Source organism: Phoxinus phoxinus (assembly GCF_949152265.1).
Source record: "Phoxinus phoxinus genome assembly, chromosome: 2".
Lineage (NCBI taxonomy): Eukaryota > Metazoa > Chordata > Actinopteri > Cypriniformes > Leuciscidae > Phoxinus > Phoxinus phoxinus.
Genome location: NC_136877.1, coordinates 28,021,389 through 28,046,384, shown reverse-complemented (window position 1 = coordinate 28,046,384; position 24,996 = coordinate 28,021,389). Strand labels below are relative to the sequence as shown.

Below are 24,996 nucleotides of genomic sequence, written 5' to 3'. Positions count from 1 at the left end.
GACACCAGGGTATGTGATAAGGTTTAATTAATCAAATATAATTGAACACTTAGCTCTTTTGTTGTAGAGCTGCAAGGGTGATGTTTCCTCTGCCTGACCCCAGATGATGATTGCTCATCCTCTGATCACTCCATGCTGTGGATTGATGTCAGTAATGTTGCTAATGAATTAACCATGGGCATCAAATCTAACGGTAACCCTCTGCTATGTTATGCTAGTTGGTCACGTCCAGAGCACTGCTGAATGTGCAGTTGATCCAAACAACGGCAATGAATCCATATTTCAAATTAGGCAAACAATGCATGGTTCAGCTCTTTTCTAAATTAAATTAATACAGTTTTGTTTTCATGGGATAAGCTATTCAACTCAAGAGTCACATGCTGAATTTGTTAACACAACAGTTATTGTACATTGAATGTTTTTGCGCATTAGAGGAATGAAAGATATTCTCTTTTTCTGCTTGAAACATGACTCTGGCATAAAAAAATATATATATATAAAAAAAAAATATATATATATATATAGGCCATTGTGATTTAACACACTCAAATATCGGTTACAAACTTTGTATTTTTTACTTTCCTTTTTTAATTTTTTTATCTGCTCATAGTTTTCAAATAAAAGATCACTTTTCCAATTAAATAAACATTACAGAATGTCTGACTTACTATTAAAAGAGAAGTAATAAAACCAAACATATGCATCACACAAATGTTATATTCTTCTTTCTCTTACTCGGGTATGCAAGTCAATACAAAATAAGTTCCAAACTTGAGATCTGTTCTGGTCAATGTGCAGTCATGCATGTAATAATAATTAAAAAACATAGTGATAACATCTTACATCAGAATAGAAAAGCTGGCCATTGAGGTTTTCTAATATGTAACTTTTTAAAACACAAAAAAATCATTTATATATTTTACTTTTTATTCTACAGAAAGCCATTAATAGAAAATGCAATAGCATGTCAGTGATCAACATGTGTCTTAAAGCCTGCATACAGGTTTGCATATTGCCCCGTGTAGAAATTGTCACTTTTTTAAGTCTGATGCATTAAGCACACATCTGTGTGCTCTATAGCTTGATTTGGGCGTCTCGGGCCTCCATAGCTTTGGTGGCGACCTCAGCTCTGTCCATGAGTACCTTGGCTTGCTCAGATGGTTCTTGTGTCTGAACGGTCCGGAGCAGAAAGTGACTGATGAAAAGCTTCAAGCCTTCCCGAAGCATTCCTAGCTCGGGAATTCCAGAAATCCTGGGACACAATGGTAGACAGATATTGACACACTAAGCCACACACAAGCCATATTAGATGAACTCAGGCTGTCCGGCACATCTGGTCTTTTTTACTCATTTTACTGAAATTTAAAGTGTTTAAAAACTTGCACTCACAAATAAATATTTAAGTATTCATGTAAGAATTGTTATAGCTAAAATTAAGTTCATTTCTCTTTTGAAGTTCATTTATACTGCCATTATGAACAATGTCTCTGAAACAAGACTAATGTATAATTAGCGATGTCACACTTTTGCCTTTGATTACAAAATATAGATTTATGTCTTTAAAAAATTTATGTCTTTGAACATTATGAACATTTATGACTAATACTAATATTAATTTTTTGTAGACAAAAAATACTCACCTGCCAAATATATTGACAAGTTCTTCTGGCTCCGTTTCTTTAAGGAGTTTCAAGAGAATCTGCTTCAGGAATTTGACTTTGGGCTTATCTAGCTCCCCAAACTCAATAGCCTTATTAAAACACAAAAGACCATCAGAAAATTAAGCCATCCTTTAAATAATATGTAAATGATTCATAAAGAGGATGAAGGACATTAAACATACTACATAGTGCTGCCAAATGAACTTTACCTTGAGAATAGAAAGAGAGAGACTCCTCCGGTGTAAAAGATGAGTGACCATCTGGACCAGGTTACTGAAAGACCTACTGGAAATGTTTGGCAGTTCTTTGAACTTATCCCACAGACTAAACTGAAAGGTCATCTAAAGAACAGAAGAAAAGCACAGAGGGTTTACATTTACAAAATAGATGTTATGTTTAATTGTAAATGACCTATAGTAAACAGCTACAAGCTACTAGGCATTACAGTACATGCTGCAGAAATGGGTGTAAACAGACTGACTCATATTATCAATACATACATATAATATACAGATTTGTATATTAAAAAATTATAGCTGATCTTATATCATATGATAAGAGTAATATTCATTTATAATATCATCAATAGCAATCTTAGCTAACAGACTGAGACATGCTGTAAGAATCACTGCAGCTCCACTCTACCTTGAACCGACGGTCGTGCAAGCAAAGTTTCTCTGCCAGAACCGCATAGAATCTATTGAACATTTTCTCCTGCAAGCAGCAGTCCGTAAGAACATGAACTATTTCCCGCTCTTGCTGGTTTTTCAATCCTAACCTGAGACAGAAAATAATCCACTGTATAAATTGGGCAATTTATGGTTTATGAAAAATATTACAAATATAGTACATCATGATTGAAATACACAGGAAGAAAATAGATGGGTCTCTTAGCAAGTAATCTAAAGAAAGATTTGTGTGAAAACCTTAACTAAAATGAAACTTAAATAAGTGTGTGGCATCATCACACACCAAGGATATCATTTCAGAAGATCTAACGTTCTTCTTGTTCTCTTTTTAACTGAACATAAAATAAACGTTATCTTGCTAATAAAGCAGATCTGTTAATCTGTAAAGACAATGTTTTAAATAATTTTATACAATTATTTTACATAAGTAGGTTTGCAACTAAATAAAAAGTGCATTATCGATTCCGGCATTACATGACAACACTTGCAATTAAATTAGTCAACATGGCCTATGTCACTGAAAATCTATATGAAGAAACAAACTATGCAGACAAACCTTAAAAGTTTCTCAAAGGCATCCAAATAGTCTTCACTGGACATAAGCACGCAGAAAATGTTCCTCCTGATGTCAGTGTTCATTCTTTGTTTGTGTGCAAGCTCCAAAATATTTGTGCTGTACTGCAAATTCATAAATAAATTCATGAATAATACATTTCAGATGACAATTTGACTCTCATAAAGCCAATTTATACACAAAAGTGACAGATTCTGTAAACAGAAATAACTATATTTGGTAACACTTTTTGTTTTTTACAATAAGGTTTTATTTGTGAAAATAACATGAACAATACGACTACAGAATGTATTATTCCTTGTTCATGTTAATCTCAACATTTACTACTACATATTTAAAAAAGTTGTATCTGCTAACACTAGTAATGCATAAACTAACAATGAGCAATACATTTTTAAAACAGGTTAAAAAAATTACATGTTGGTTCTGAGTGCACTTTTTGTTTTTTACAACAAGGTTTTGTTAACATAACTTAGATGCATTAACATGAACTAAGAATGAACAATACGTCAACAGAATTTATTATTCTTTGTTCATGTTAATCTCAACATTTACTTCTACATATTTAAAAAAGTTGTATTTGTTAACACCAGTAATGCATTAACTAACAAAAACTAACAATGAGCAATACATTTTTAAAACATTTGTTAAAGTTGGTTAAAAAAAAATTACATGTTGGTTCTGAGTGCATTAACTATACCCCCAAGTTAATGCACTCAGAACCAACATTAATTTTTTTTAACCAACTTTAACAAATGTTTTAAAAATGTATTGCTCATTGTTAGTTTTCTTCATTCTAATTCTTAATATAAATTTCAAACATTTCTAAATAAGCAAAAAAGAAAAAACCTTACTTGTTCCCCTTTGGTGGATGTGGTGTTTGTCTTGTTCTCATGGTCATCAATCATGGGTGCTCCGCTCCAGGAAGATCCCACAATCCACCAGCGGCCAATGCGTTCAGCTTCCAGAAGATTGTCTAGTGAGACTCTCAATTTCATATCACTGCCACTGGCACTGCTGTGAATCTATTAAGAGGGTTGTGTTAGTGCATGAGCATTCTGAAACCATGTAACGGGCTACAATTAAACATTTATCTGAAAATACTGGACAAAACTCGGATCAATGTCTGACCACACCAAAGTATGGAGTTAGTCTGACCCCTAGTGGCCACAGCGAGAAGTTAATTTGGTACCAATAACACTAAAAAATATATATTATTATTAAGGCTCCAATGAATTTAGAGCTGATAATAATGTGAACATTAACTAGTTATACGCTCCAAGCACTTTTGCATCTCAAGTCCACCTTATAAATCTACCAATGTAAGTAACATCAGTCATTTTCTCACCAAAGTCCTCTGCAGTTTCCTTAATTTCTCCAGAGGTTCAGGGTCATAACCCGGAATCTTCCTCATGTCATTGTTCTTTAGTGCCAGCATAGTCTCCAACATAAACCGAATCTGACAAGCAAACCAACATAACAAACGTCTGTTTGTAGAACTTGAGACCGACTATAGCACAATTGTCCTCATTTGTAAGTCGCTTTGGAGAGTTTAATGATTAATGAGTTTAATGATTAAATGTATATATAATAAGATAATTTCTAATCACCAGGGGCCTCATTTATAAAACTGTGCGTAGGATCCTTACTAAAAGTGTACGTGCGCCAGAAAGCCAAAAATGGCGTGCGCAAAAAAATATTCAGACTTATAAAAGCGTGCGTACGCCAGAACCTGCGCAGGATTCACTTTATAAATCCCAGTCAGAGGAAGATTGTGCGCACATGCGTCTCCTCCCCGAAATAACCATATATGGAGCTTACAACGCCTAGTTTTACTATGCAGATCCTCATCTGCATATCATTTGCATATGATTATTCATCCACGTGATAACATGTTTAACGGTACAAGACATTAGGAAAATATGAAATACGGATGTGCCGTCACATTACATTAATAAAAATAATTTACCGCTAGTAGCATATATCTTTGCCTTGTTTTTGAATAAATAAATAAAATAGTGTGCAATGCATTTCAGAGAATGTTTTTCTCAATCTTTTCCACTGGCCAAATAGTATTTTTAATTGATTTATATTTTTAATGGAAACAGATAGACCTTGTTGTGCATTATATTTGCACAATCTGCTATTATCATGATAAGCATTATCTCTGTAGCTAAAACATTAAAACACAGCATGCCAAAGGAAAAGTGTTCAAAAGCATCGCATGCACAACAAATATGTATAGGCTATTAATTGAATAGGCTATATATATTTAACTTTTCAGTAAATGTCATGAAGTTTAAGTGTTTAACTCCATTAATGAGCATATTTAATCTAAATGTTTATATAGTAAAACATAGTTTAAATTATATTTTATTTAAACTGTTATTTTGAATGTGAATATGCACTGTAGCCTATTTATGATTAGGACTCATAATGAAGATTTACAGTTTTACTTCATCTGCCGTTAGAAATGCGTCAGTTTCACTAACGGCACAACGCGCTCGCTGGCGCGGACATTTAAGATGTGGATATTTGCTTCAAGTGATAGACTTGGTGAGTGAAATTATATTTGTAGCTATTATCTTTCTGTATATGTATAATTTTATTTCGATTTTCTGTCTAAAAGTGACCAAAAAGACATTTAACTCCAGCTCACCATCGGTGTCGCCAAACTGCTCTGTCTCCAAAATGTGCGTACGCATGGGTCAGAGTTTGCGTGGAGGTGCGCATATTTTCACGTCAAGTTTTTCTTTATAAATCCCACCTTTTGCGCAGGAACTGGCGTACGCATGTTTTCAGCCCCGTTTTGTGCGTACGCAAGCTTTATAAATGAGGCCCCAGAAGACAGCTTCTTCACAGGACAAATGAGTCTTACCCTTGTTTGGTCCTGAAAACGCTCTGCTTCAGCGTTGGCTTTCCGCTGAGCCTCAGAGATCAGCTCCTTAAGAGCTAGCGGATCATCCTTTCTCAGAGCAAACCCAACGTTCTTCAGCAGCAGCAGAACTAGTTCTATATCCTTTGAGCTGAAACGCGTCACCAGCTTCTTCAGAATGTCAAACACTAGGAGAGCATGAACCACATGGAAGTTGTATATGTGGGCAATTATGGACAACAAGTTGTCACATTCTTTGTCTGTAGCATCGAGTTGACTGTAAGTTTTATCAAACTGACGGACTACAGTCTCCAGAAAATGAGCTCCAACCTCAAAGAAAACAAGAGAGAAAGTGAGAGATTAGCAGGTGTCAAGCAAATCTACAAACTATGACAGAAATTCTAGAGTATGCCACCAAAAAACAGCAGCCGCTAAGGGTTTAAAAGAATCAGGATGCCCCATAAAAAAACAAAACATTTAACATTAATATTACATCTGCACGAACGAAGAGCACGAAAGTTTAGAGCTACATCAAGCGCAAGCTTTGCTTATGAAAATATTAAGATACATTTCTATAGCTCTCTAATTTAAAATGGTAATTTTGACACATTTCTAAATGTGTCATATTGACATTACTTGAGTATGGTAGTTGAATTAAATACGGTAGAAAAACATCAGGGGAAGTAAGAACACGTCTAAAATGCATGTGCACAGTTCAGTTGAGCTACAAAATGTTCACTCTTAAATCTGTTAAACTGAATGTACGAAGTAAATTGTTTGCTGAAATAACCACAAGATTAACAACACTGTAAGGCGCAGTTCATCTGTCAATCAGCCGCATGTGTTCATTACTATAGCAATTTATTCACTACTATACAATGAGGTGTGTTATAAAATGTTTGGAGTATAAAGAATAATGCACTGAGATTTCAATCACCAGTGAAGACACTATAATCCAGAGAAAGAAAATAAGTAGTTTTTTACTATTCAGTGAAGAAAAGTTAGTTTAGAATTAGTTGGGATATATATGCCGTATTTATAATACATGATATTCTAGTGTAGTCTATCCATGTAAGATTTGTATGATTGTTGATTATTTAATGAATCTGTAATGTTCTTATACATTATGGCTATGCTAATTACATTAAATTAAAGGGATAGTTCACCCAAAAATGATGGTTCTGTCATAATTTACTCACACTTGTTTCAAACCTGTATGCATTTCTTTCTTCTGCTGAACACAAAAGAAGATCTTTTGAAGAATGTCTGTAACCAAACAGTTGACGGGCCCCATTGACTTCCATAGTATGGAAAAAATAAAAATATGGAAGTCAATGGGGCCCGTCAACTGTTTGGTTACAGACATTCTTCAAAATATCTTCTTTTGTGTTCAGCAGAAGAAAGAAACGCATACAGGTTTGGAAAAAGTGAGTAAATTATGACAGAATTTTCATTTTTGGGTGGACTATCCCTTTAATGTAATGTAATTATCATAGCCGTAATTTAAGATAAACCCTTAAAGATTTACAGTTTATTTATAAATGTGTTCCATTTATTATTAGTTGCTTTATTATTGAGTATCTGTGTGCACTAGTTAGGCTTAGTTGTTCCCATCTCACTTAAGCTTGGTGCAAATGCTTGAAAAAAGGGGTTCTGTGCTTGAAGAGAGGCAGAAAAATAAGGGCTACAAATGAACAGGGCGCATAGTTGGGTGTGTTAGCGCCCCATATCTGGAATTGCTTAGGGCCCCCAAATCACTAAGTCTGCACCTGGCAGCTGTGCGGACTATATTGCCATGATGACAAGTGTATGAATCTGTGAGATGTAGTAAAGTAAATATTAGATACCTCCAGGCCAACACTATGGTGGAGGACGCTGACAAGTAGGATGTGCTCCATTAAAAGCCTGGAAGAGAGAGGTGTTAGTGTTAACAATAATAATTTACAGGTATTTATTAGTGTTTGTAGCAGAGCCGCTTATATGTTTTAAGGTCATATTTAAAGGGTTAGTTCACCCAAAAATGAAAATTAGCCCATGAATTACTGACCCTCAAGCCATCCTCCTAGGTGTATACTGTATGACATTCTTCCTTCAGACGAATACAATCGGAGTTATATTAAGAAATGTCCTGGCTCTTCCAAGCTTTATAATCACAGCGAATGACCGTTTCTGTTTTGAAGTCTATCGAAGCGCATCCATGATAAAAGGCTCGGGGTGGTTAATAAAGTGCTTCTGAAGTGAAGCGATGCGTTCATGTAAGAAAAATATTCATATTTAAAACTTTATCGACTAAAATAACTAACTTCCTGCCATTATAAAGCTTGGAAGAGCCAGGACATTTTTTTATATAACTCTGATTGTATTCGACTGAAAGAAGAATGTCATTTACACCTAGGATGACTTGAGGGTGAGTAAATCATGGGCTAATTTTCATCTTTGGGTGAACTATCCCTTTAATTACTCACCCTCATGTCGTCTTCTGAACACAAATGAAAATCTTTTTGATGAAATATGAGAGCTTTCTGTCCCTCCATTGACAGCTACGAAACTACCACTTTGACCCTTCAAAAAGTTAATAAAGAGATCATAAAACTACTCCATATTAATTGAGCTGTTTAGTCAAAATTTTCTGAAGAGACTCGATCACTTTATATGGTTAACAGATTGAATTTAGGCTTTTATTGATGTATAAACATTGATCAGCGAACATAAACAGAAGCTCAACCGAACCTGCTTGATGCGCAAGAACAAACCTCTTGCTGAAGCTCAAACGTGCTGCGTTTCGCAGTTCCAGTTTCACGAAAATGAACCTCATTGGTTTCCGCACATCAAACGAACATGCTTGAGCTTCTGTTTACCACAGCTGATGTGCGAGTAGATGACTTTTCTCCAGTGTTGTGAACTTGTGACGTATTTCCAAGTAAAAAGGAATATTGAACAGAGGGCAGGGTTTTACTTTAGCGCTCTTCCTCTCCATCTCGGCTCATAGCAGACTAACGGTTTGAGAGGAGTGGTTAAGCGTTTTCAACCCAAGCCGTCAAACTGACGTCATCAGAAAAGGAACGCCATTCCAGACCGGAAGTAACTTTTCAGATTTTGATTAAAGATTTACCACGGCAAACTATTGTTTTCTGTGTATTAACGTGCACGTATTAATTGTTCACCACAATACTAGTAATATGCGCTAACAAAGTAAATAGGGTCAATTTTGATTTAATGTCGACTTTAACAGTTCAATTCATAAGGATTCGTGTTACAATCTCTTAATTAACTTTTTGAAGCATCAAAAAAAATATATATATATATATATATATATATATTGTACGTTGGATTGTACTGTGAAGGGTCATAGCACTTACATACTGTTGGTCTACTGCTAGTTTAATTGCTTCTATTGTTTCTCATTTGTAAGTCGCTTTGGATAAAAGCGTCTGCTAAATGAATAAATGTAAAATGTAAATGTAATCAAAGTATGAGTTGGTAGCTGTCTATGAGGGAGGGTCAGAAAGCTTTTAGATTTCTGCGTTCTGAAGCGTTCTGAAGATGAATGAAAGTCTTGCGTGTATGGAACGACATGAGGGTGAGTAATTAATGACAGAATTTTCCTTTTTGGGTGAACTTAAGTTGAGTGTTTATGTTGAGTGTTTTTTAAGGTGGTTGCTAGGGAGATGCTAGTGTGTTCTGGGTGCTCACAAGGGTATTCTGAGTGGTTGCTAGGACATAGATTTTTTTGATCAGTTAGAAAAGATATAACACAGTAAATGCTGGAATACACTACACAACTTTTAAAATCATAAAGGCATCATACACTTGCCGACTTTGTAAATGGTTATAGAGGAAAAACAAGGACACATACATTAAACGACTGAGGATCACATACTAACAGACTTTCAAGTTGTTCAGAACACAATCTCTCGCAGAAACACATCCCTCGTTTCTAGGAGATGCATGACCATTGAAAACAATGTGTTCTAAAATAGCAAAATATCAAACATGTTTGATATCCTCCGACTGGATGGAATCACAGTATGAAGCTAAAAATATCTGAGTCTGTGCTCATCATATACACTACGCATCTGTCTGCAAAATCTGTCAACTTGGACTGTTTTAAATCTGCAGACTGGCTCTGACTTTTAGCAACTAGCATTGATGTGTCTAGACTGCAAATTGGGTTAAAAAAAAACAGGGAGAAAGTCATGTAGCAGTTTCCAGCTTTAAATCAGAACAGTATGAAGACCTGACCTGGTGCTGGTGGATGAAGCTTGAAAGCAATAGGGGTTTTAGTCTCAGAAGAAGAACATCAGTATGTGGGCTTTCTCAAGTCAACCTAATTAAACACTACACAAATGATCAAAGACTGGGTTATAAAATGAAGTATAATAAGGTAACCTTTCAGGCATGAGAGCAGGTGTGACGCAGGCAGCCAGCAGAATGTCCGTGAGTGTATCGTTCATGTCCTTCCTGCTGGTGCTCATGTACAGCTCTTCCAACTGACTGCTGATGGATGCCATGTTGGGCTGACTTAATCTGCCAAGCAAAAGGCGGATTATCAAACCGATCAACAACACGTTGCCTGAATTTCACCTGCTTCGCCAAATATAGTATACAATACATTTTTTGAAATTAAGCTTGTATGTAGGCACATTACCTGTTTATCAGACCTTTTACACGGCGCTTCAGTTTCTCCAGCTCGGCTTTACGTTTGCTGTCCATGGCTTCTCGTAGGTGAGGTGGAACATATTTGCACACAGTGGCAGAATTCTATAAAAAGAAGAAGCCACAAATATCAGCTTCAAAACATACTTTTGATGAGCATGCAATATACTGTGAGTAAAAAGTAATGGTCAGTACACTAGAGCCGTTATAGCTGAATTGAGTTTGATAATTCATGCATTTTTCAACATCAACACTGTTGTTCATGTAATGTTCTTTTTATTACCGAGAAGCTACTTTAAAACCATCTGAATTTTCTCTATAAATAAATGTGACTTGACTGATAGAGAGAACAAGACTGAATTTAGACCTAAACAATAATAATGAAAGATTTACAATGACATACTAGTTCCTGGCTTTCAGGTTTATATTGTTCAGTTTCAACTTCCTCCCCATGATCATTTTCCTCTGATGCGTCTGTGTGATCTTCCTCTTCTTCATCTTCTTCCACACAATCTTCTACCTGTGTGTCTTCTTCTTCTACATCCTCCTCTTCTTCATCTCCTTCCACACAATCTTCTATCTGTGTGTCTTCTTCTACATCCTCCTCTTCTTCCATAATTGTGTCATCCTTTCCATCTTCTACCTCTTCATCAGCGTTATCTTCATCCTCACCGTTGTTCTCATCATCTGTCATTTGCCTGTCGCTGTCCTCTTCTAACTCATCGAAGTTATCCTTCGCTTTGTCGACGTCCATTTCTTCATCACTCTCATACAGTCCTGTCGCAGATGCTCCAGGGTCAAGAATCCCTAAAATATAATCGAGTCCATCGTTGGCGAATGACTGAGGCAGGCTCTTTTTGTTCTTTCTTTTATGCAGTCCAAGGCGTTTTTCTAATTTCTTTATTTCCTTGTCCTCTTCGATATTTGCCTCTATCAGAGCCCGCTTTCTGGTCTCGTGCAGACTAGATTTAGTTCTCTGCTTTGGCAAATGCTCGGAGAAGTGGACTTTCATTTTAGTCGTCTCTTCTACACCATCTTTCAAAATAATATTGTCTTTATTTGTCTCCTGCTGTCTCTCAGCGGCAATTTTAAGTTTCCCAATCTGCTTCGCAGCTGGTTTCTGTGTATTTTCTTCATTTTGCTTAGGTTCCTCCTCCTCGCTGGGCTTCAGGAGGGATTGACCCATGTAGTGACTTTTCATCTTAGATTTCTTTGACTTGCGTTTCTCTTTGCGCAGCTCTTTTCTACTTTTCCTCTTTACGAAGGTTGTTCTTTGGTGGTTTTCATTTTCATCGAAGCCGCCTTTGCTCTTCACAAAGTTATTAACTGAATCCATGAATTTCTGAAGTTTCTCCTTGTGCATTTGCCTTCCACCTTTCCCTTTACTCTTGCGCTGCGCCTTTCCCTTCATTTTCAAAGCGAACTATATCTAACGGTGCATAAACTCTTTATTTATTGTCGATAGTTACGTGTTTACAGACGGAAAATCGCTAAATATCGCATAAAATAGGTTTGGGAAAAATAACACATGCAGAAGCTGGAGGCAGCCATTGATGCTGACTCGTCGTTAGGTGATCACGACATTACAGCAGAGAAAACACGTTTGAGTGGCTTTATCGCCACCTACTGAGTTGGAGCGTACTTGTTGAGATACAAAAAAATGAAGTGTGTGTGTGTGTGTGTGTGTGTGTGTGCGTGCGTGCGTGTGTGTGTGTGTGTGTGTGTGTGTATACTAATTTTTGATGCTTACGTTACACTAATTTTTAAAACCAGATTAGTATTATTATTATTATGTTACAAGGTGTCCTTGTTACAATTAAGGTGTCCTTGTTACAGTGTAATTGTATATGTGAGTTGCATTAGGGTTACACTTAGGGTTTAGTTAACCCTCTGGTGTTGTTCGATCATTTTAGACCGAAAAAAAATTGGAAATTGATTTTTTTTTTGCTTCATCAGAATGGTACGAAGCTCAATTACTTTTATGGCAGTCGCTATGTGACTACACACACACAAAATAATTGTGGACTTGATTCGAAGAAGCTAAATGGTCGTAAAAAAAAGTCCCTCTTGTATTGTTTGCGGTCAAAAATGACCGATTTTTGTGTGTGTGTACAATCTCCAAATCATCCACGATGCAGAAAAAAAGTGCACAGAAGGGGTGACACTAAAATATAAAGAGTGCAAAATAGAAACACTTTTTTTTCAGAGACACACAAATATATGAACTGGTGTGACTGTAACACAAAGCGAGTTTTTGAAAAATGCATGACATAAAATCAATCATTCAGCCACAATGCACAGACAACAAGGAAGGGGTTCTAAAACATTGAGTGTACCACACACACACACACGCACACACACACACACACACACACACACACACACACACACACACACACACACACACACACACACACACACACACACACAAATGAACTATTTTGGCTGTAACAATATGGCAAAATTGAGCCAGAACACTCAAATAAGAGGTTGAAATCATGTTGATTAACCTCTGATAAAGCATTCCTGTTCATTTTAGTTACATTTTTGTTGAATTTGATGTTGTGTAACAAAATTACTTTCTCTATGTTCAGGTTAGACTGTAGTAAAATTCATGCAAAAAACTGACACTTTAAACCAACATTTCAAACAAAAAATATAAACCTTTACAAAAAGTTGTCTGAGAATGTTTAAATATATCCAAATCCACAACTTAATAAAAATAAGTATTTATGTCTAAAAACAACTAGAGAATTTATAATCATTTTATATAGGGCTATATAGGAAGGAATCTTGTGTTTAAACCATGGAATTACATATGTTTTTCTTTCTCTTTTTTTTTTACTCCCACCAGATGGCACTAATCTGCCTTCAAAGGTCTATATTTTAACATGAAATACTGCTTTAATTGCATGGGTTTAATTGAGAAGTAATACAACATATATTTTATTTTAATGATAAATGTATGATAATTATTGCATAAATATTCATTAGTACCATGAAATTCTCTCAAAATAAAAAATATTATTGAACAAAAATATATAACATTGATTTTACTGAAAATAAAGAAAGTTACATTTCAGGTGTTCGGTCACTTTTAACTGCGAAAAACACAAGTGTGACCCCCAAATTTAACAATACCAGAGTGTTATTTTTATGCATAATTTCCTGTAGTAACTACATGTAACATGTTTAGCAAGAACACTGTGAAATTAAGTGTTACCAATTATTATTATTATTATTATATTACTATTATTGACTCAAGACTGGGAGCCTGCAGGATGTTTACCCCAGATATATGTGGTTATGTGTTTGGCCATGCGAGAAAAAACATACTCTCAGTAGTACGACAGGAAACGTCAGATGTGTCCAAAACAACGCGGAACAAATGCTGAAATATGTAATTCTTTAAAATAATTTAAGTCTATTCTCAGTGACAGCTGTGCAACTATGTACATACGCCCTCTAGCCCTGTGGTCTATGGTCCTGTCGTGTGTCGCTGAATAATGACGCAATATATTTTGACTGTGTTTTGATCGTTTATTTGGCGCTGAGACGCGACTGGATCTCTGACTGCCTGTCAGTCGGTCGAGCTCTTCTCCTCAGGGCGGTCTGATTATCCCATAGATGCGCTTTCTCTTACAGTGAATGGACTCGCCACAAAAATGTGTTGCTAATGAATGTGTTTCTGCAATATGAAGAATGGAAGAAGACGATGTGACGATCAGAGAGCAGAATTTCCACAGCCAAGTGCGCGAGTACATCGTGAGTACAGAGAGACTGACGAAGAGTGACCGTGTCTGCCTACCGTGTTGTTCTTTATCGCATTTAGCCTCCATTGCGTATATTTCTTGAAATGAAAATATAAATTTGTGTACTCTAATTAAAACTTTTGATAGTTTCTCTGTTGAAAATCTACTGACTTTGAGTGAGGTTCAGTAGGCTAGTTTGCTAGCCTGTTAGCTTTTAGTTAGCTACATTATTGAGCTCATTGATCCCTTTCAGTGGCATTTTATTTATTAAACAAAGCCAAAAGCTGTGGTTAAGTTATTCGTTGTAGTCTGTTATTGTATGCATGATGCTCAATAATGAATGCTATGGTTTTGTGACATGCATTCCTGCATTTCTAGAATTAGAGTAGACCTGGTAACGTTAGTTAACGTTAGACCAGTTGAGTAATCCTAACGGTTCTGCACTGACAGCTTGTTTACTGTTGTTGGTGTACATATAAGCTTTGCAGCATTTATTTTGGGTGTCAGGATGTAACGTGTATCTCCTTCCACCGTAAGCAAACCTGTTCTCAAGATCTGCAAGTGATTAAATATCACGAATTAATATGTCAATGCTAACTGGCATGTATGACTGAACACATTTTGCAGTCTGTACTTGTAAGAACAGCCAGGAAACTCTAGTGTGATCCCAGCTGCGGTCTCTGCCTTACAACTAATGCAAAACTGTTGAAAAATGCAAAATAGAATGATTTAGTAATCAACGTTGTTCTTGATCCACACTTTAAAACAGGGAATCAAGTTATTCTTTAGAGAGTGAAGCAATGAAATATGCGCAAGATTATAAATTAAGTGTTATTCACTGTTGCATTTTTTAATCTTATTTTCATATTTGTCTGTACATTTCTTAACTGACCTTTACATTTTACCACTAACTTCAGAGTGAAAAATGGAGAAGCACGTGCAGTGTCTAAATTAATTTTGCTTAAAGGTGTGTAGAAGTGAGATAGCTGTTATCAGCTGCTTACAATAAGTTATTCTAACAAATATCTGTTTTTCTGGCTCTTTTTTGATGTTGTGATAATAATGTCCTAGTAGTTTCTAAACTGTTCTGTTTCTTGACTGTCATTCACGGATGACGTTGCTAATATACAATAATCTTGATATATTTTGACCTTTACCACACAAATAATCTTTATTTTCTAAAGCCAACCTTTATTTATTTATGATTTTAAATTACATGTTTTTATCTAGCTTTTGTGTGTACAGTTTTATATATTTTTATATTTTTAATATGCATTCATTCAGTCCGTGTAGGCTACTTTGTTTATTATTCAAGGATTTTGAGAGTGGTGATTGTGAAGATCTCAGCTTCAGAGTTTTTTAAAAAAAAAGCAGAATTTAAGAATAAAATCCCCCATTCACACAAGAACGATAACTATAAAGATTACTATAATAGCGTCCACACCAGCGGATGATATCGTTCTATTTATTCTAAGCGTGTGCTTGTCAGACACTTTAAATGCTTGTGCTCGAGCTCTTTACAGCAGGATGGATTCTTGATTTTATCGTTTATCAGCTGGATAAAATCATTCTGAAAGTGATTCCAACGATATCGTTTCTCTGTCCTGTTATCATTATAGCTGTGGTGTGAACATGCTATTCTTTAATATTGAAAATAATTTTTAGAATTATATCTTTATAGCTATCGTCCTTGGTGTGGACACCTGAGAGTTACTTGTTATAGGCTAGTCTTGGGTGGATCAGTTAGACATATCAGTTATGCTTTCCATATGGCAAGCCATTTTATTTCTAACAAAAGCGTTTATGACGTTTAGCAGTCACAGAGTATCTCTTGTTGAAAATGTATATTCATGTGTTGTAAAAAAATGTTTTTAAAGAAACTATAAAATATAATTACAAATATAAATGTTAAAGGGTTAGTTCACCCAAAATGAAAATAATGTCATTAATGACTCACCCTCATGTCGTTCTAAGCCCGTAAGACCTCCGTTCATCTTCGGAACACAGTTTAAGATATTTTAGATTTAGTCCGAGAGATTTCTGTCCCTCCATTGAAGCTGTATATACAGTATACTGTCCGTGTCCATAAAGGTAATTTAAACATCATCAAAGTAGTCCATGTGACATCAGTGGGTTAGTTAGAAGTTTTTGAAGCATCGAAAATACTTTTTGGTCCAAAAATAACACAAAATAAGACTTTATTACGCATTGTATTCTCTCCCGGGTCTGTTGTCAATCTGCGTTCAGGACTCCGCAGTGACGCTGCTGACGGAAGACGCTGATGACGTGTTATCTGGTGCGCCCGAGCTTCGTTTACAGTCTGAGGAAGACGCACGCTATATTCAAGCTATTCTACATTGTTTGCGTGGAAATCATTTTTTTAATGGTGCGTAAATGTGCATGTCACGGATGAGACACTTTTATAGCGTGCGTTTCCCTCAGTCTATAAATGAAGCTCGGGCGCACCAGATAACACGTCATCAGCGTCTTACACCATCAGCGTAACTGTGAAGGATTCACAACAGACCCGGGAGAGAATACAATGCGTAATAAAGTCTTATTTTGTGTTATTTTTGGACCAAAAAGTATTTTCGATGCTTCAAAAACTTCTAACTAACCCACCGATGTCACATGGACTACTTTGATGATGTTTAAATTACCTTTATGGACACGGACACTATACTGTATATACAGTTTCAATGGACGGACAGAAATCTCTCGGACTAAATCTAAAATATCTTAAACTGTGTTCCGAAGATGAACGGAGGTCTTACGGGCTTAGAACGACATGAGGGTGAGTCATTAATGACATTATTTTCATTTTTGGGTGAACTAACCCTTTAATTTTGTTTTGTTTTGTGGTGCAGCCAGCCAGATTGTAGCATGTTGCTTTGCTGTTGCATGATTGTTCTGGGTGGATAATCATTTGTGGACTTTCCTTAGTAAGCATCATTAAATATGATAATTGTTTTAGATTGGCCTCTTTGGCTTGTACCTCAATAGACTGCCAATCAGTGTTAGACATTGTAGTTTTAAAGGGATAGTTCACTTTAAAATTAAAATTCTGTCATCATTTACTCACCCTCAAGTTGTTTCAAACCTGTATTAATTTATTTCTTCTGCTGAACACAAAGAAAGATATTTTGAAGAATGTCAGTAATCAAACAGTAGACTGTACCCATTGACTTCCATAGTATTTTTTTTTCCTACTATGGAAGTCAATGGGTACAGACTACTGTTTGATTACTGACATTCTTCAAAATATCTTCCTTTGTGTTCAGCAGAATAAATGAATTAATACAGGTTTGAAACAACTTGAGGGTGAGTAAATGATGACAGAATTTAAATTTTAAAGTGAACTATCCCTTTAAGGTTTAAGATTGTCTCACTATGCGAAGGGTTGTCAAGCATATTCTTTTATTTATGCTTTAATAGCAGTTATTTGTTCATCAAAACAAAAGCAACTTAATATATTTTATTGCTGAGAAAGTTCACCTGGAAGAAGTTTAAAGTCGGTAAATTGCGACAGTCTTTTCTTCCCTATTGTGACATTTATTATATTTTGGGTGCAGTCGTAGACCGGTCACCAGAATGTTGCGGCTTCAATTCTCAACACCTGGCAGGAAAATGTAGGTGGGGGAGTGAATGAACAGCAATCTCTTCTCTTCCACCTTCAATTCCAACTGAGGTGCCCTTGAGCAAGGCACCTAACCCTCAGTCGCTCCCTGGGCACCGCACAGTGTGTGTGTGTGTGGGGGGATTCAGTTTGCAGTGTGTGTGTGTGGACACCACTCACTACTCTGCTCCTAATGTGTGTGCATAGTTGCATGTATGTAATGCAGACCTCAGTTAGGGATCTGTAGTTCTGTGAGGCTAAGCAAGGTGTAATATGAGTAAAAATTCACGCTTGACCAGCATGTTTACATATGCAGATCCATCAGTCCCTCCTAAAATACACCCCAGTGTCCTGGACACTCTGCTGATTCTTGCCATACCACATAGCTACAGCTCTAAAGATTACAGATATAGCATATTTTTGATGAATAAAACAGAGGTAATACTTTATCATTTAATTGGGCTCTTGCTTGGCTGGACATATTTTTTTTTTGATACAGGCAAGACTTGTACAGCATTGAATTATGTTGGGAATTAGAGCTGCGCAATTCTGGATAAATTGAGGATACATTTTTTGTGTGTGTGTTTAAAATAGAGATTTACCCACGATTCTGTATTGACAACTAAATACAAACAAATTACCAGACGTTCTGACAACATTGCTGCAGTCTATTTAAAAAGTATTTAATCAGAATTTTTAATAAATCGGTTTGAATTAATGACTCAATCAGAATTTCTTTTTTTTTTTAAACAATCTTTTACTTGTCACCACCTTCTGGTGTGATGATGTAGTCGATCGCTACTGTTAAACAGTAGTGTTCCAAACTAAAACTTTTATCCCACTACTTCGGTGATAAAAATGATTGTAACAGAAATGATACTGTGGTGGTTGAAAAGACAGTTTGTGAAGCTGTTTCATACCTACAGTATACATGACAACTGCTCTCTGGCTCAGTGGCAGCCCCGACACAGACTTTTGGTGTTCGCTGTGATCGTACTTGTCAAAGATTTAGACATGGCTGAATCATTTAGGAATTAGACTGCGTGGGAGTTTGAATCAATATTGCGATCTTTTAATGATTAATTGTGCAGCTCTAATCCATTCAGGACACACACAGCACACACAATCTGTCTAAGGTTAAATGTTCTAGACCACTGAATTTCAGTTAGGTACTACTACTACCTTTTAGTTAAACGGGCCTTAAATGTAAAGTTTACAATGTGAAAAGTTAAACCCTCGCAGAACTTCAGTGTTTGTAAACTCATTCATCTCCTTCATCTTTTTCTAGGTCTGCTTCCTCCTGTTTGCAGTACTATACATTGTGTCGTACTGCGTCATCTCCCGCTACAAGTGGAAAAGTGGTAAGTATATGACTAGACTAATCCAATTGTTGTTACTGATCAAACTGTTGCACCATACTCATGCAATTGTATTTATAATATCTACTATGAATAAATACAGGTTTTTACTTTTGAGATCTTTGATGTTGTAGATAAGTTTTCCAGTCATATATTTGACTCTCACAGGTTGATGATGTCCTGTGAGTAGGGTTGGGTACCATTCACATTTTAACAGTTACCAGTACTGGTACCTGAAATTCGGTGCCGGTATCCTTTATTCGGTCATTTAGGCATGTTTACCTCAATAACTGTAAAGAAACTAAGTCACTTGTCGAAGTGTTATTGACATTATGCCAGAGCTACCTTGGTCATTTTAGTAATAAAAAAAAATAAAAAAATTCTGTGTTGTGAATTTTCTAGTAATCAAATCAAAACATTAATTTAATCGATCTTTTAAATTAATAATTTAATCGAGTTTTTTTCTTTTGACAAAAAAACGTAACTTTTTTGTCAAACATGCGGCACAACTGAGCTTTCTACTGTTAAAATTACAACATAGAAGAAAAAATGTGTTTATTCCTTATAAAATAATTTTTGGATAATTTATTATTATTAGTGTTAGTATTTAATAATAAAAGTTGTATTATTAAAGTGAGATATCTCAATTCTACTGTACAACAGTAATATATTATCAAGTTAAACCGAACTTTTATTTTGACAGGTTGTGGTGAAGACCTTTGAGTTTCCGTGTGTTAATGATATAACGATAGTTTTTCTTAAATTAAACTATAAAATGCTGATGAACTACAGTGACTGTCAGAGCGGCTCTGGAAATGCATTCATGTCCTCATATAGTGACTGCAGAGTCTGAAAAACAGTGTGTGTGTGTGTGTCTGTGTGTGTGTCTGTCTGTGTGTGTGTGTGTGTGTGTGTGTGTGTCTGTGTGTGTGTCTGTGTGTGTGTCTGTGTGTGTGTCTGTGTGTGTCTGTGTGTGTGTGTGTGTGTGTGTGTGTGTCTGTGTGTGTGTGTGTGTGTCTGTGTGTGTGTCTGTGTGTCTGTGTGTGTCTGTCTGTGTGTGTGTCTGTGTGTGTGTGTGTGTCTGTGTGTGTGTCTGTGTCTGTGTGTCTGTGTCTGTGTCTGTGTGTCTGTGTGTCTGTGTGTCTCTGTGTCTGTGTGTCTGTGTGTCTGTGTGTGTGTGTGTGTCTGTGTGTGTGTGTCTGTCTGTGTGTGTGTCTGTGTGTCTGTGTGTGTGTGTGTGTGTGTGTGTGTCTGTGTCTGTGTGTGTGTGTGTCTGTGTGTGTGTCTGTGTGTGTGTCTGTGTGTCTGTGTGTCTGTGTGTGTGTCTGTGTGTGTCTGTGTGTGTGTCTGTGTGTGTCTGTGTGTGTGTCTGTGTGTGTGTGTGTGTGTGTGTGTGTGTGTGTGTGTCTGTGTGTGTGTCTGTGTGTGTCTGTCTGTGTGTGTGTCTGTGTGTGTGTCTGTGTGTCTGTGTCTGTGTGTCTCTGTGTCTCTGTGTCTGTGTGTCTGTGTGTCTGTGTCTGTGTGTGTGTGTGTGTGTGTCTGTCTGTGTGTGTGTCTGTCTGTGTGTGTGTGTGTGTGTGTCTGTGTGTGTGTCTGTGTGTGTGTGTGTGTGTGTGTGTGTGTCTGTGTGTGTGTGTGTGTGTGTGTGTCTGTGTGTGTGTCTGTGTGTGTCTGTGTGTGTGTCTGTGTGTCTGTGTCTGTGTCTGTGTGTCTGTGTGTGTGTCTGTGTGTGTCTGTGTGTGTGTCTGTGTGTGTCTGTGTGTGTGTCTGTGTGTGTCTTTGTGTGTGTCTGTGTGTGTGTGTGTGTGTGTGTGTGTGTGTGTCTGTGTGTCTGTGTGTGTGTGTGTGTGTGTGTGTGTCTGTGTGTGTGTCTGTGTGTGTGTCTGTCTGTGTGTGTGTCTGTGTGTGTGTCTGTGTCTGTGTGTCTGTGTGTCTGTGTCTGTGTCTGTGTGTCTGTGTGTCTGTGTGTCTGTGTGTCTGTGTGTCTGTGTGTCTGTGTCTACCGAACTACCGAAATTTGGCTAACGTGAAACGGTACTTGGTAGTACCGATGTAATTCGGTCGGTATCCAACCCTACATGTGAGTTCTTCAGATTTAGATGAAATTCCTAGATGACAAAACAACAATTTGATTCCTTGCTTGCACACTTTTAAGGGGTTTACACCTTCTATAACTCCATAATGCAACGCCTTACATGTTTTAATGTATGCACATTCCCTTGAGTATCATCCAACTCCATAACACAAAAGCTGCCACTTCCAACCTTTCATTCCTGACACAAACAGATATGAGTTCTTGAGAAGGTCACGTCTTCCCATTTAAAAGTAGCATATGTAACATCAGCTAACCCTTGTGGAAAGCGTCAATCACAACAAAAACTCGGCTGTTCGTGTCGTGATAAATGAACAGATGAGCTTAGATGCTGTTGTGAAGCGTGACTTTAAAGCCAAATGACCCCAGGCCTCATGTAGAGGTTTTCAAGGAGTCTGAATATAGAGGCGGTGCTGGTATGAACCTGGGAACAGCAACAAATTAGACTTCCGGCTTCTGACGTCATACCTGGACCACTCTATTTAGTGATGCTGTTCTATGCTTTTTGTCCATCTCTCTTCCCCTTTTCTTTTCTTTCTTTCTTCTTTTGTTGCCATTTTTCAATCTGTTCCTCTGCCCCTTACTCTCTAACCTGCTTTGATTCTTGACAGCCTCCATCTGGCTGATTAATTGTAAAGGTTTATTCACATGTTTGTGATTTATGATTAACCAGTTTTCATGTAGCTTTCAGTCAAATGAAGAGAGATCATGCTTTAGACATATTAAACCATCTGTCACGTCTCTGTGTGACCTCTGTAGCTAGAGCTATTTGTGTCGCAAGGTCACAGGAAAGAACTTTACACTAGATTATAAAACAGCTGGTTGACATTTGTTTCATTGATAAAGATTGTCAGAGCATCATAGCTCTAAAGAACTAGAGGAACATAACCTTTATTAGAAATTAAAAACTGCAAAACTAATGAGTTTGCATCTGTGGTTATGCCTCGCAGATGACCAGGAAGATGAAGATGCCATTGTCAACAGAATATCGTGAGTACAATAATAATAAGTGCCAATTTTTTTATGGTACTCTAACAGGATCCAGTTATATTAATATCAATGAAACTTTAGTTTAATAAAAAAATATATATTAGATGTTCCACTGTACTTTGAGCTGTAGACACTTGTTTTCCTCATGTAGCACCATATTATTAAATATGATCTTAAATGTGAAGTTAAAACTGATGTAAATGGTTAATTTAATTAATATAATAATGCATAAAATGTTTTTGTCCTCTCTCTCTCCTCTCTCTTTCTCTTTCTCTTTCTCTTTCTCTTTCTCTTTCTCTCTCTCTCTCTCTCTCTCTCTCTCTCTCTCTCTCTCTCAGTATGTACCTGTGTACATTCACATTGGCAGTGTCTGGAGGGGCTGTCCTCCTCTTACCATTTTCTATAATCAGTTATGAGATCCTGCTGTCCCTTCCAAAAAACTACTATATACAATGGCTCAATGGATCACTCATTCATGGTCAGTATCACGCCGTTTTCACTGTATTTTTACATATGCCTACATAAGTATGTTTCCTTTTCGTCTGTCATGCATTAGGTGACTTTCACAGATCGTTGTGGAAATTAAATGTGCACTGGAAAATATTTAGAGTACCGGTATATCATTTTGTTGAGTCCATACTTCTCCCATTTATAGTCATTTTATTACAGCTGAAGTATTTTTCTCCTTAGTTTCAGCCATGGCCACAAGGGGGTGTCATATGTCTTTGTTATTATATTGTGGATGGTTTCTCTGTGCAGTTTTTGGGTTGTTTCACATGATGAGAACATTTGGGGCTTTTTGAACTTTTTAATTTTTTTCATTGCATTTTGAAAAGGGGAAATCTGTGGGATGGATTTAAACACGGCAAAAAGTGTTAAACTAAAAGCACAATCAAATTAGACATAGCCTAATATTTACTGAACAAGGGATGGGGGGATGTTTTCCAAATGCTGTTATTATATAAAATGATATTGATCAGGTTAGTTAGCTGAACTAAAAGTTGAATGAACAGATTTCTCTTTGTTCAGGCCTGTGGAACCTGGTGTCCCTCTTCTCAAATCTCTGTCTCTTTGTGCTGATGCCTTTTGCCTATTTCTTCCTGGAGTCTGAGGGCTTTGCTGGTTCAAAAAAGGTATGTGGTAATGTGTGTTTGTGTTTGTTCTCCAAGCTTAAGGCTTTGTGTTTATATACAATGGCCAAGGACACATAAGATACTAAAGATATTTTTACACATTTGTACAAACCAATACTCCCAGCACACCCAAGTTTGTGCACTTACTCACCCTCGCTTACCCAAACACACACACACACGGTTTTATGTGTGACCATTTTAATTTCAGCCACTCCCCCACCCTAAAAAGATAAAAGTTCAAAAGCAGCGCGGTCTTATTTCTCCAGCTCATTCAACCTTATGTTATTAGTCACTCAAAGAAGGGCTGTCACCGGTGCTCATAGAGACCGTAAACCAGCAAACACACACCGTCACAATAGAGCGTGCAGATAAAAATGAAAGGGTGGGAGGGAATGCATCACGTTGCCCTCTGTCTTACTCTCATCACAGTTTGAAGTCGCTCCTGGTTTATGTCCCTTCTGGCAAAGCTACATAAAGATTAGTTGCTACTGTAGTTTATGAGGGCTGCACTCATTTGTACGGGAGCAAGGCGTACTGCTTCATTTTGTCTCGTTTGCACCATGGCTGTTTCTGGCCATTGATCAACCAGAAACACAGGAGAAAGGGAAGCACTGCTTTATGTTGGCCTACACGTCTCGGAATGACCAGTGGAGAGTATGTATGTGCGCACGTGTAGCAAAAAGAGAGGAAATGATCAGAAACTGCCGCTTGTATGAAAGCCCCCTGCTGGGACAGGGAAGGGTTAAGTCGTCAACTGCAGAAGCCCATAAAATCAAGATTTCATGTTTTCTTTTTAAGTATAAAGTCAAATGGCCTGCTTGTGCCAGTCTCCATGTTAGATGGTTAAACGGGGACGTATATATGGCAAGTTACATTCAGTAACTGGAGGAAATGAAACTGGGTAGTTTGTTAAAAGCTTGTGTGAGCTGTAGCTGGTGCGTTTTATGGGCCAGTGTTTGTATTAGTACTTCATCAAATGTAATAAACAAAACCAACTATATCTGTGGAGGAGAAAGGTGTGTGTGACTGGACTGTTTTTCTCTATGTCCACTTTCTGACTGCCAGTCAAAAGTTTGAAATGATTAAGAGTTTTTTAATGCTTTTTGAAGAAGTCTCATCTGCTCACCAATTCTGCATTTATTTGATCAAAAATATAATTAACAGTAATATTGTAGAATAATAAAATTTTAAACCGCTCTTTTGTTATAACTTAAAGTTTTTAATGTTGTTTATATGTGTATGTGGTGTTTTCACTATGCTTTAAGACAAACCATGTGCAAATTCATAAATCAACACCATTGCTGAGTATTTTCTCTTTTTTTAGCATAACAGACTTCTTTCAAAAACATTAAAAACTTAATTATTCAACCCTCATATGAATAATATATTTGTCAAAAGCTTTATTCCCAGTACACAATGTGCGATTTTGGACTGTCCCAGACGAAATATGGCCAATCGTGATTTCTGTGGTCGTGGATCCTAAATCGTGGTTCTACGTTGTACAGTGAGAAAGGTTCTTGTGACCAAAGATAGCCTGCGATCATTTGCTGACAGTGTCAGAAATTTAGTATGATCATCTCATTTATCGCCTCATTTATCA

At 36.8% G+C, this 24,996-nt stretch overlaps 2 protein-coding genes across 5 annotated transcripts in view; one reads left to right on the top strand and one right to left on the bottom strand.

The window, feature by feature from the left end:
- Positions 1-553: 553 nt before the first annotated feature.
- Positions 554-12,076, bottom strand: nom1 (nucleolar protein with MIF4G domain 1). The gene is made up of 12 exons (XM_079604879.1): positions 10,859-12,076; positions 10,448-10,560; positions 10,189-10,326; positions 7,647-7,704; positions 5,803-6,129; positions 4,273-4,383; positions 3,779-3,949; positions 2,907-3,028; positions 2,307-2,439; positions 1,871-2,002; positions 1,641-1,750; positions 554-1,252 (listed from the first exon to the last, which is right to left on the bottom strand). The coding sequence occupies exons 1-12, from the start codon at positions 11,864-11,866 to the stop codon at positions 1,075-1,077; spliced, it is 2,601 nt and encodes an 866-aa protein (XP_079461005.1). The 5' UTR covers positions 11,867-12,076; the 3' UTR covers positions 554-1,074.
- Positions 12,077-13,789: 1,713 nt separating this feature from the next.
- The window catches only part of lmbr1 (limb development membrane protein 1), a 40,178-nt gene continuing 28,971 nt past the window's right edge, over positions 13,790-24,996 (top strand). For 3 of the 4 annotated variants that reach the window (XR_013796678.1, XM_079604881.1, XM_079604882.1), the window contains exons 1-5: positions 13,938-14,220; positions 19,112-19,184; positions 22,224-22,263; positions 22,602-22,741; positions 23,293-23,396. Coding sequence is in view for 3 of the 4 variants with exons in the window: in XM_079604881.1 (XP_079461007.1) it covers positions 14,158-14,220; positions 19,112-19,184; positions 22,224-22,263; positions 22,602-22,741; positions 23,293-23,396 (420 nt within the window). In the remaining variant the exon portion in view is untranslated. Of the gene's footprint in view, positions 14,221-19,111; positions 19,185-22,223; positions 22,264-22,601; positions 22,742-23,292; positions 23,397-24,996 lie in introns of all 4 variants that reach the window. The other variant, XM_079604880.1, reaches the window with a different exon arrangement.

Bases quoted from the DNA above. Each gene is read 5' to 3' on its own strand.
- nom1 (XM_079604879.1), bottom strand. From the start codon at position 11,866: ATGAAGGGAAAGGCGCAGCGCAAGAGTAAAGGGAAAGGTGGAAGGCAA. The intron at 7,705-10,188 runs GTTACCTTATTA...TCTCTCTTCCAG, and splicing joins CCTGCTCTCATGCCTGAAAG to GCTTTTAATGGAGCACATCC. The intron at 4,384-5,802 runs GTAAGACTCATT...TTTGCTTGTCAG, and splicing joins GTTTTCAGGACCAAACAAGG to ATTCGGTTTATGTTGGAGAC.